The 12834-nt window shown below is 39.9% G+C and overlaps 1 protein-coding gene across 8 annotated transcripts in view; it reads left to right on the plus strand.

The window, feature by feature from the left end:
- The window catches only part of ESR1 (estrogen receptor 1), a 447866-nt gene that overhangs the window by 211142 nt on the left and 223890 nt on the right, over window positions 1–12834 (plus strand). For all 8 annotated transcript variants that reach the window (XM_054686430.2, XM_003311549.5, XM_054686432.2 and 5 more), the window contains one exon: window positions 11291–11407. In XM_054686430.2, the coding sequence (XP_054542405.1) occupies window positions 11291–11407 (117 nt within the window). The remainder of the gene's footprint in view (window positions 1–11290; window positions 11408–12834) is intronic.

A 12834-nucleotide genomic window follows, 5' to 3' on the forward strand; every position in this document is an offset into this window, starting at 1 on the left:
TTTGTTGAGCCCTGAGAAGCATTACTGAAAGCGGTTCATTGTCCCTGAGGTATTACAATGAGATGGTGGTCACTGATTTCATTATGTTTTCCTTTATTGCAGCTGTTGGTTTGATCCTTTGCCAGGTGCTTAAAACAATTGTGGTTTTGCAGATGGTAAGTTAGAGGCTGGACAAAAAAAGGGATCATGTCACTGCCCTGGCCAAAATTTCAACAGACTGGGGTCTAGTGAGGGCAAATAGATAGAGGCTTTCCTCTTCACTTTGTGTTATTTAGAAAAAGAAACTTTCCAGGACAAATTTCTTTCCTAGAATTCCTTTTTAAAAATTTTTTTCTTTGAAAATTTACTTAGATGCAAATAATATATTTTTGTTCCTCTTAAATAATAAAAGTAAGATGTCTCTTGGAGGTGGTGGTTGTCACTGACAAGATTAACTAGAACTGACTAGCTGTAAAAATATAATTTGGGATGCATTATTAAGGCATGCCATTTTTATTTGCATGCCATTGTGTACAGATGTGGTTGTGAAATAGTTCAAATCATGGCACATTGAATGTCCTCACTGGATTTTTAGGAATGTGTTCACTGAGACAGCCAAATCCTATTTCATTTTCTTTGGCTCATTGCATTGGCTGTAAATTGGAGATATTCACTTTAATATGTGAGTCAAAATTTATTTCCAAACATAATACTGCAGTTGTTCTGTCACAGAATATAAATTTCTTATTTATTTCCTTAATACGTTGCTTTCTACTTTTTCCTTTTTTCTTTATTTTATTCTGGAGTATGTGGAAAGGTTTTCCAGAAAGATTTGCATATGCCATAATCTACTGATGAATACTTTTTATGGGTTACTCTTTCATATTTTGGGAGATATAACTATGGAAGTGTTAGGAATCATGGGTTCTGGAAATAGTTTTATTACTGCTTCTGAAATGCCCTCCCAATGATACCATATAGTAATTCCATCAGGGAATAATATTTTTATTATAGTTTAAAATATAACTTAATATTTAGGTGCTCTTGTTCAGTCATTGTCAAGTTCTTTTTATTTCACCAACCCTACCACGGCACTCCTGAAAGACTTGTGAATACGACAGACCTGGATTTAATCATGGCTTTGCCATCTGCTAGCCAAGAGAACTTGAACAAGTGAGTCAACTTCTTGGAGTCTCAGTTTCTGCTTCTGTAACATGGGAACTAGGGTAATCTAACTCATTGCTTGTGATGATTAGATGAGGCAAAATGCTGAGTTCACCTAGCCCAGCACCTGGTCCATGGGAAGCATGTGGGTTCTGCTGCTACCCAGTCCTTGGCCCAGTGCATGGTGCACAGAAGGGAATCTGAACAGGCCAACTTTATTCCTATTCTTGACCCACCCCATGTAGATGCTTCCTACACCTTCTTCTTCCTCTTCTTCTTCTTCTTCTTCTTCTTCTTCTTCTTCTTCTTCTTCTTCTTCTTCTTCTTCTTCTTCTTCCTCTTCTTCTTCTTCTTCTTCTTTTTAAGGCAGGGTCTCACTCTGTCCCCCAGGCTGAAGTGCAGTGGCACAACCACAGCTCAGGGCAACCTCGACCTCCTAGGATCAAGTGATCCTCCCACCTCAGCCTCCTGAGTAACTGGGATGACAGGACCACACTACCACACTTGGCTAATTTAAAAACTTTTGTAGAGCTGGGTTCTTGCTATGTTGCCCAGGCTGGTCTCAAACTCCTGGATTCAAGTGATCCCCTCACCTCAGCCTCCCAAAGTGCCGGGAAAACAGGCTTCCACACCCAGCCTTCAACTTCATTTCAAAAAATTGTGGTAAACTATACAATTCATCCATGAAACCAAAAACAACTTGTACCCCAAAAGCTATTGAAATTTAAAAATATATATATTAAAAATAAAAATAAAATTGCGATAAAATATACATAATGTGAAATTTACTACTTTAATCATTTTTAAGTGTACGGTTCAGTGGCATTGAGTACATTCACATTTTTGTGCAACCGGAACTTTTCATCCTCCCAAAGTGAAGCTCTGTACTTATTTTTTATTTTATTTTATTTTTTGAGATGGAGTTTCACTCTTGTCGCCCAGGCTGGAGTGCAGTGGTGCAATCTCGGCTCACTGCAACCTCTGCTTCCTGTGTTCAAGAGATTCTCCTGCCTCAGCCTCCCAAGTAGCTGGGATTACAGGTGTCCACCACCACACCCAGCTAAGTTTTTGTATTTTTAGTAGAGATGGGGTTTTGCTATGTTGGGCAGGCTGGTCTCTAACTCCTGACCTCAGGTGATCTGCCTGCCTCAGCCTCCCAAAATGCTGGGATTACAGGCATGAGCCACTGTGCCCGACCAGCTCTGTGCTCATTAAACGATGACTCCAAGTTCCCCTTCCCCACATCTCCTGCTGACCTCTCTTCTACTTTCTGTCTCTGTGAGTTTAACTATTCTAGGTACGTCATGTAAGTGCATCTGTGTGATATTTGTCCTTTTGTGTCTGGCTTATTTCACTTAGCATAATGTCTTCATGATTCATTCATGTTGTAGCATGTGTCAGAGTTTCCTTCCTTTTTAAGGCTGAATAATACTCCACTGTATGGATAGACCACACTTTGTTTATCCATTTGTCTGTTGATGGACATTTGGATGATTTCCATCTTGTGGGTATACTGAGTAATTTTGCTATGAACATGGGTATAAAAATATCTATTTGAGTTTGTGCTTTCAATTATTTTGGGTCTACACCTCAAAGCGGAATTGTTGGAAGTGGAATTGCTTCCACTTGTTGGAAGTGGAACATGGTCTCCCACTTCATTTTGACACAACTTCCAAGCTTCAGAACTGTATTTACAACAGCGTGCTAGGAGGTCGCTTTGAGTTTATGATGGAAATCTCATATCAACAGGTTTTAAATTGTTCCATATGACTTCTTGACACCCCTGTCCCAATTCAGATCTTTTTTTGATTAATGGTATGAACAATTTTCAAAATATCCTGGCACAATCTATTAGAATATTTGACTTTCTCCTCCCCCTCCCTTTAGCCCTATTTGGCAAAGCTGTTGAAAACTTCTTTACGTCTTCTCTCTGCCTCATCTACTTTGCTACTCAAAGATGATTAGTAGATGTTTTGGTATGATTTTTTTTCCTTGGCATAACTGTGAATACTTTTAATCCTTCATGTTTTATGACAATCATACATTCCCACTTTTGTGTAAAAACATTTTGAATTCTTCTTTCTATAACAAATTCTTTGCCAGTCTTCATTTCCTTTTTGCTTTTAGTGAGTTCCAATGATATCATTGTTTGAACCTGCTTTCTAATTCTATGCTGCTATTCCCATACTCCCTCTTTGCTTTGGTTACAGTAGATAATGTGGGTGGTCCTACCAAGACAAAGCATCACTCAGGAGTCAAGGGCTGGGGTAGATACAGATACTAGGTACTGCAGAAAGTCAGTATCTTTCTCAGAGTATAAGGCAGGACAAGACTTCTGTTCCCTTGTACCGTTGTGGCTGGGGAGTTGGACTGTGCATTTCATCCTTGTCATATAAGTCAAAGTATTGCCCAAATAACTTAATATTGGTGTGGTCTTAGTAAGTATTTGTCTCGTAGATATGTTAAATAGAAGACAGTAACATTGGGTTGGCTGTGTTAATTCCTCACTTTTTCTTTCCTATACATGAGCTTCCTAGGAAGCGGAACACTTGGTGGTCAGACAGTTGCAGAGATTCCTTGCATGATTGCAATCTGGAAAGTAGATACCATTCTTGAATGAAGAGCTTGCCCTTTGGAGAAGCTGGGCTTTCCATATATGAAGGTTGTTAGAATGCATAAGAGTTCAGCTTCTGGAATGAAAGGAGACCTTGGTTCAAAACCCATCTGCCACTTGCTTGCTGTGTGGCTTAGATCAGGCTTTTAAACTTCAATTATAATTTTGCATCTGTATAATAGGATTAATATAATTCCTTCCTCATAAAGTTCCTAGGGGGTTAAATGAAACAATCAATGTATAACACACTTCCTGGCAGGTGATGTTCAGTACCTAGAAGACTCGGTTTCCTTCGTAGAGAGAATGTTTGGCTAGACAAGCTTATGGAATTACCCCCAGATAGGAAGTGAGCACAAGTGTGAAATGAACAAGCCGGAGCAGGAACGGCTCTTGGAAGCGTCTACTCAGGCCTGGGCAGTTGCTGGTTTATATAACAGTGCTTTGAAAATTCACATGCAGATTCTTACTATTTTCCCAAATGCTACAGCTCAAAACTATGTTGTCTGTACCTTGACACCTAAAGGATAATATAGTCTTTCACTGATAAAACTAAAATGTCATAGGTTTTCCTTTGGCCAAGTATGTATAGAAACTTGTGATTTCACATCAGATTTAAAGCTGTATTTAACACTCTATGAAAACATATTGATGCTTAGAAGTAGAAAGGAAGTCAGATTTTGACATCTTACTTGTCAACTTAAATTATTTATAGTTCCTGGATGCTTCAAAATGTGATAAACCATAGTTAATTTTATGTAAATATTCGATGAGTGCCTTTAATAAGGAGACTGTAAAGGTAGCCAAGCTTTATATATGTTAGCTACATTTATGGGTCAATCGGGTATTAAAAATAGGACTTCGAAAATAAAATATTATTTTGTCGGACTCCTCCAATGAGGCCTTTTGACAGGATTAGCTAAAATTGGCTCTTATTTGCTGTGTGAGTGCTTAAACATTGGAGAATTCATTTTTCTTTTAGAATTCATTTTCATTTCTGAGCCTTAAAATATGAACAGTTAGCTAAATGTTCGTATATGTTGATAAGGAATGCTAAGTGTTTATTCCTTAATGGGACGACACCTTTTCCCGGTTTACATAACTTGCCTTTTAATCTAACCTTATGAAAGTCTCCTTGACTTTAATTTTTTTTCAGAGTACTGTATATCTCTTTAGGGAATGCATTTATTTAAAAAATTATAAAGCAAGAATAGATATGATATATTTTGAAGTTTTCTAGTCACAAATTAAATCCCTAGATGTGTTGTAGTTTGTGGAGCACTTTGAAATGTGCCAATTCAAGATGGAAATAGCAGGAAAGAACCATTCAAGTACGATTTCTGACTCCATAAAGTTAGGAAGTTATGATAAAGGAAAAATAACTACACCACATACTTATGGCACAGAATTGCATTATTGGGACAAATTGATCTTCAAATTTGTAGGCTATGATGGAAGAAAATATTTGTAGTATCTTAATATTCAACTGTTAAGCCAGGAGAGGAGTACTCTGAACTTCAGCTTCTCATAAAATCAGTCAGCTACACGACAGTTTATGTAGTTTATATGTAAGAAACCCTTTGATCAAGATATGCCTTTTCTTCAGCCTTGTTAATGCTTCATTTGTAAGGATTTTTATTTCTAGGAAAATAATACCATAGACCTATTTTATTTAAAGCTAAAGTGTTTCCTGGTGATGGTGGTGAATGGGGAGATGATTCAAGGAAACTGCTAATCTTGCAGAGTTTAGTAAAATCTTGGAATAGAAATTCTAAAAAGTTAAAACACACTATGAAAACAAATCATTATTAGTAAAATGAACCATATTAAAATGTCTCCCTAACCAACGTATTATAGCAGGGGAAAATGGCATTTTAATTCAGAAAAACACTTCTATATAAAACAAGCTTTGGAATAATTTGAATATGTTGATTTTTCTTTGGGGCAATCATGAAATACAGTCATATTAGGAAAGAGGCAAGGCCTCAAAACGGAAAGAGTAGTGAGGATAATTCATGAGCAATGTGTGGCTTCGTGGATCCCTTCCCGGCCCTCTTCGTCTATGAACATCTGCTTTATGTTCATGTCTGGCCTCACCCAGTGCTGAAGAGCAGACTGCCCCTGCTTAGAACCAAGCCTTGTTCTTGCGGATTTGAGTTTTGGGGTCCTGAGGTAGAATGGCCGTCATATTGTTCAGGGTCCTCACCTTCCCACTCATTACTTCCTTTATAGAACCCCAGTCATCCCCCTCAAGAGGCCTGTGCTGCACAAATGAAGTTGGGGGTGAGGGGAGCTTTAGCATCTCAGTATTGTTCAGATATTGGATACTTGTTGAGCTCCACTATGTGTGTGAGAATGCGCTGGGCTCAGGATCAATAGCCATAAATGAGACGGATATGGCCCATCCCTTGCCATGCCTAAACTGATCTGGGCATTGAGACAAGCAGTTAAAACCCAACATAGTAAGTCCTATGATGAGACACAAACTAAGCATGGCTGGAAGGGCAGATAAGATTTCACAGAGGAACTGACATCTTGACTGGCACACTTAGAAGGTGAGTAGGAGTCAGTTGGGCCAAGAGGAGAAAAAGTGTGTTTCCATGAAAAAGAAGAGCATGTGCCAAGTCCTGGGGGTGAAAAGCATGGCATGTGTCAACAGAAAGACATGATCAGAGCTTGGATGGGAGTTAGAGTGGGGAGAGAAGGCAAGGAAAAACATAAGAGCTTTGCAAACTGTGAAGGCATTGCATTTAGATGTCATTTTTAGAGCTTGGAGGAGCCTCAGGACATTGAGGCAGGATAGTGGCCTGATGGCGTATGATTTTAGGAAAAATCACTGTGGCCACCCTGTGGGGAAGGATTGGCGGGGGAAGGCTGGAAGCAAAGGGTCCTGCGGTGGGCTGTGGTAATGATCTGGGCTGGAGAAGGTATCGTGGTGCCCAGCGCAAAATTGGTTTCGCTTTGAAAAATAATTAGAAAATATTTGTTTTGATCTGTGTGCCTGTGGTGGGAGGTGGGGAGGGAGGGTCAAGTGAGGAAGGAGGTTGAATCTAGAATAATGCCCATGTTTCAGGCTTCACGTGCAGACATTTCTTGGTTCAGCTGGGAAGTGAATAGGAACAGACTGGCAAGGAAAGAAGACAGTCGTCAGTTCTGTCTGGGGCACATCCATCTTGACTAGTGTGAGAGAGTCAAGTCTTGATGGACAGGGGCAGGTGGACATTCAGGAAACTCAGGAAAGAGATTTGATCTGAAGTGACCACCAGAAAATACTGACGGAAAAGAGGTGACAAAAGGAGAGACCTGCAATATTATATTGGCTTTCTCTCAGGCAACTGCTTGGCCTGTCTTTATATTCCTTTTGAATCTCTGCATATGTACGGGCCATTATTTATTTTCACAACTAACAAATGCAGACTTTCTGTGTAATGACAACAAAGCCAAACCAGCTGCTACCAAAGGAGGGAAAACTACCAAAGGAGGGAAAATCAGAAGAGAAGGAAAAAGAACAAGGGAAGCTTGGGGAAAAGCTGAATGTGGGTCCTTCTGTTGCTGCAGGGGCTGGGGTGGGCCCGGTGATTCCTACTGAGAGGCGTTTTCTCTCCCCGCTTCCTGTCTTTCTGGTTCCATCTCATTCACCTCCTGTCCCCTCCACTTCCTGCCAGTCAAACCTTAGATTCCTCCAGAGGCTTTTTATTTTTATCTTTTGATGGGCAAGAAAATAGTGCGGATTATTTTTCCAAACCTTCACCTGAACATCACATCTTGGCTTTGGCCCTATGGGCTTGGTTCATCCGGGCCTGCACAGAAGGACTTTTCGGGCCAGTCTGGTCACATACATCGAGTCCTGTCTTTTCAGTTAAAAAAAAAACACACACACACACTGCTATGTTTCACTAAGACAACTGGTGTGAGTTGTTTTTTAGAAAATCAACTCCACTTCAGTAAGATTTTCTCAAGCATTATCTTGAGAAGACCAGATAATAAAATTTAAAAAGAATTTCTTCTTTTTTTTATTATACTTTAAGTTTTAGGGTACATGTGCACATTGTGCAGGTTAGTTACATAAGTATACATGTGCCATGCTGGTGAGCTGCACCCACTAACTCGTCATCTAGCATTAGGTATATCTCCCGATGCTATCTTAATGCAACTTAAATCAATTGCTTTAATAACACATATTGACCAAGTTACACTCGTTAAGGAAAAAAAACTACTTTGTTGTTTTTCTTCTTCTGACATGAGCTGAAGACTTAGAAATAGTTGTTAATGGTGTTTGGTTAAGAAGAATTTGTTTTAATTGCATATATCAAATATGTATTTATTAAATTTTTCTTTTTGTCAGTTTATCAATTCTAGCTTTGTCACAAAAGGTTTGCAGTATGAACATGATTCTGTTGTACGTCTATTTCCGTTTTTGTTAAGAGACGAATTCAATTGTAAAAATCTATTACCTTTTATGCATTAAACATGTTAGTTCAGGAATTTCACTTGGTTCTACAAAGATACATATCTACAGTGGATGGCCCTTGCAAACATGAGACTCAGCCAACTGGTCTCTGACCCAATTCAGTTCTCCTATCTTCTTCTGGCTTACAAAGTAACTGGCTCTGGGGAGAAAGTGAGTCAAAGTAATATTTGGTTTGAATGGTTATTGACTATTTTCTTCTGAAACTTAATGTATACTAATTAATTTTTTATTTTATTCTTTCTTTTTTAGAGATAGGGTCTCGCTCTGTTGTCCATGCTGGAGTGCAGTGGTGCTATCACAGCTCACTGCAGCCTTGACCTCCTGGGCTCAAGCGATTCTCCTGTCTCAGCCTCCCTAGTAGCTAGGATTACAGGCATGTGCCATCATGCCAGGCTAATATTTAATTTTTTTTTTTGTAGAGACAAGATATTGTTATGTTGCCCAGGCTGGTCTAAAACTCCTGGTCTCAAACTATCCTCCCACCTCAGCTTCCTGAAGTACTGGAATTATAGGCATGAGCTGCCACACCTGGCCATATACTCATTTTTTTTTAAAAGCTGAAATATATCAGCATATACTGCATAAATACTACAGGAGACTAAACACTGAAAGTTTCTTTAGGGTATCAGAAGAATACACTTTTTGCTTGCAGTTAGCATCTGCACAGATAAGTTTTGTTTCTGGTTCTATTACTTCTTCAGTTTGACCCTATTAATAAGGACAATTCTAAAAATAATAACTATGTCTGGATATCTGAGTCAGTGTGTGGTCTTTTACTGAAGTTACAGGTTTATAACTCTGCTGACTAGTTTTCTGGTTTCTGTTATGCAATAGAAGAGTGCAAATGTTAATTTGATCTGAAGCCCGTGTATACAGTGACTTTTATAATGTATATTTAAAGATGGAAAGCCAAGTTTTATGAGGCCAGCATTTCTTGTCAAGTCCTCACTCCACCCTCTTCTAATTGGGCCTGACCCTTAAGTTGAACAGAGAACAAAGAGCTCTGTAGTTAAAACATTTCACTGCATGTTGCATCTTGCCCTTAGTAAATGGAAAAAATAGAGACTTAAGCAGAGAATCTGAACTAGGGTGTGAAATATGTATTCAGTTTTGGGGTGGGAGAATGAGAACCATGTTTTACAATAGTATACATAACTTCCTTAGTCTAAATTCAGGACATTTCCCCAAGATATGTAAGAATTTAGACTTATGCAAACAGACTTTATAAAAACATGCCAATATTTATTAGTTTGTGAATTTTAATATTCTGCTCCCTATAAACCAGATTTATTTTGAGGGATAAAGGGATGGAGGTGACTTCTAAATCTTAGAGCAGAAACTTCCTGTGGGCAGCTGGACATATGTACCAGGAGCTCAGAGAAGAGGGTTGTGTTGGGAGCATACATTCTGAGTGATCTGCATTTGGTGATGATGGAAGCCATGGACATGCACTAGATTGTCTTGTGGGAGAATATGGAGTAGTAAGAGAAGAAGAAGACCTAAGATTGAGCCCTGAGCACCTCTGGCTTAGTGTTGGATGGAGGAAATTGAATCTGTAAACAATACCGGGAGGCTGCAGCCTGACAGGCAGAAGGAACTGGGGTGTTTGGGATTATGGAAGCCAAGGGAAAAAGCCTGTGTCACAGGGGGAAGGGAGGTATAAACATTGTAAGCTGCTTCAGATAGGTTATGTAGGATGTGGACTGAAAAATATCTGTAAAATTTGGCAACACGATTCATTGGTAATCCTAGGGAAGTTGCTTTTTTGGGGTAACTAAGGTGGAAAACAGATTGGTGTGGGTTGAGCAATGCAAGAGAGGCGAAGAAAAGGAGATTTCATGTGCAGACGTTTCTGAGTTCAGCTGGGAACAAGGGACAAGATAGAAGATGGAAGTTAGAGAGCATGTTGGGCAAGGGAGACTATTTTATGGGACAGTCTCGCATGTGATCAAAGCCAATGAGTAAGGAGCATTTGAGGGAGAAGAGTCAATCAACAAAAGAGAAAAGAAAGAGGGTTCATCATAGAATAACAGTAACAACAGTGAACATCTTTTGAGTGTTTTCTATATCCGGGGAACTATGGTAAACTCCTGACCTGCATTCTCACATTCAATTCTTAGAATCGTTGGATGTGGTGGGTTCCATGATTTCCTCTAGATTAGCGAGGAGGAAAGAGAGATCTAGAAATGTCTCTTGCTCAGAGTTCTCCAGGTAGTCAGTCATGGACTAATTTATGAACTGAAGGATGGAACTTTGTCACTACTCAGCCCACCAAGCCGGCTTGACTTTAGGTATTCTGTGCTGCATGTGAGTACCGACTTAAATTATATTTTAAGAAGGGCTACTTTGAAACTCTCTCTCTGAAAACTCTATTTCTAACAGCTCTACCCTCACAACAGTTTTGGCAAGCAGTCTTGGTAAAACCAAACCAAACCAAACCAAAACCAAAAATCCTTATCTGCTGAGAAAATATAACCACATAAAATATGGTGCTACAAAATATAGACTGTGTGAACTGAAGGTGACTTGCCCAAAGGACTCCTGAAGCAATTGGCTGCTGTAGAAATTAAGTCCATGAGAGGTTTTTTTTTTTTTTTTTTTTTTTTTTTTTGAGATGGATTCTCACTCTGTCGCCTAGGCTGGAGTGCAGTGGCGCAATCTCGGCTCACTGCAACCTCCGCCTCCCGGGTTCAAGCGATTCTCCTGCCTCAGCTTCCTGAGTAGCTGGGATTACAGGTGCACACCACCATACCCAGGTAATTTTTGTATTTTTAGTAGAGACGGGGTTTCACCATGTTGGTCAGGCTGGTCTCGAACTCCTGACGTCGTGATCCACCTGCCTCGGCCTCCCAAAGTGCTGGGATTACAGGCATGAGCCACCGTGCCCGGCCCATGAGAGGTTTTGTTTGCACTTCAAGAAGGACAGAAAAAGGCAGGCAGGCTGGGGAACAACATAGTAAGGCTGAGGAAGTGATAGGAAAACAGCCTCCAAAAGGTTTCCCTGTAGATTCTGACTGGCTAAGTTTCCTGAAATAATATTAATTCTGTCCTCTTGCTTTTAATAGGACATAACGACTATATGTGTCCAGCCACCAACCAGTGCACCATTGATAAAAACAGGAGGAAGAGCTGCCAGGCCTGCCGGCTCCGCAAATGCTACGAAGTGGGAATGATGAAAGGTGGTAGGTACAGCTCTCCCAGGGGCCCTTGGGGATGGCCCTGGCCACCGCCCAGTGCTGGCTCTACCCATTGGAATAACACCATGGGAATTTTGTGTTTTTTTCTTTTAATTGTTTTTTTTCTATTCTTATTTTTCTTTGCAAAAAAAGTATTTTCATAATCCATTTTATTTTAAAAAGGTGGAAGTGTCTAGAGCTGGAAATCCTAACATGGCATTTTGTGTTTTGGATTTTCAATGTAAATAATTATATTTTAAATCAAAGGTGTGTGGGAGGCGGTGATGAAAGGAAACGAAGAGTGCTTAGTAAACTATTCTAGAAATATTTTTCAGTTACTGTTTATGTTGCAAATGCTAGAAAATGATATCTGAGGATAAACTTTCCCTAAATTGAGACTTGTAAATGTGAAAGCTGAGTAGCTAATTTATAGCCTTCCAGTCTGTTATCATCCCTTAAGGAATGTGAATTTCAATCAAAAGGCAGTTTTCTCCTTTAGAACCTGAGTCAACCAGCCACTTTCTTAACCTCAGTGTCTAGCATGGTGCTGGCATAGTTGATTACTGAGCACTACACTAACAAGTGTCAAAGCATGCAGGGTTTGTGACTGTGGGCTTGTGTTTTTGCCCTCTTTGTGGCTGTGTGTGTGTGGTTTTCTGTCTTCTCATGTATCGGATCTTCCAGTTTTGTCATACAGGAATCTGGAAACTGAATCCCAGTTCTGGGAATATTAGGAGCCCCATAAATGTGGTTGCCTGATTGACCTCATTGTATTCTTGGGAGTCTCATCTTGAGGAACATTGCTTCTAGTCTTGGATAGCCTTCAGTGTAGCGGAAGAGAACAAGTAGAAAATGTGTAATTAAAGTAAAGTCACGAGGCTGAGGTGGGCAGATCATCTGAGGTCAGGAGTTCGAGACCAGCCTGGCCAACAAGGTGAAACCCTGTCTCTATTGAAAATACAAAAATTAGCTGGGTATGGTGGCAAGCACCAGTAGGCCCAGCTACTTGGGAGGTGGAGGCAGGAGAATCACTTGAACCTGGGAGGTGGAGGGGGCAGTGAACTGAGATGGCGCCACTGCACTCCAGCCTGGGTGATAGAGTGAGACTCTGTCTCAATAAATAAATAAATAAATAAATAAAGTCACGGATTCATTTAGTGTTTCAGAAGGATACTGAGGGGAGGGAAGGGCTGATGATGGTGCTACCTGCTGATTGTAATAGGGAAAAGCCCATTTCTTTTCTGAAGGAGGTGAAGCTTGGGGTGATTTAAGGAGAAAAAATTTCAATGAAAAGGAATAGTGATTTTGCAAATAGTGGGCAGCTAACCTTTAAATCATTCTTACTTGGACGCAGGAGGAAGGAGAGGAAAGACCAAGAATGGAGATTATGATGAAGACAAGCTTGATTGTTAACAAGCTTACAGTGACAGGTT

This window comes from Pan troglodytes, chromosome 5 (assembly GCF_028858775.2).
Source record: "Pan troglodytes isolate AG18354 chromosome 5, NHGRI_mPanTro3-v2.0_pri, whole genome shotgun sequence".
NCBI lineage: Eukaryota > Metazoa > Chordata > Mammalia > Primates > Hominidae > Pan > Pan troglodytes.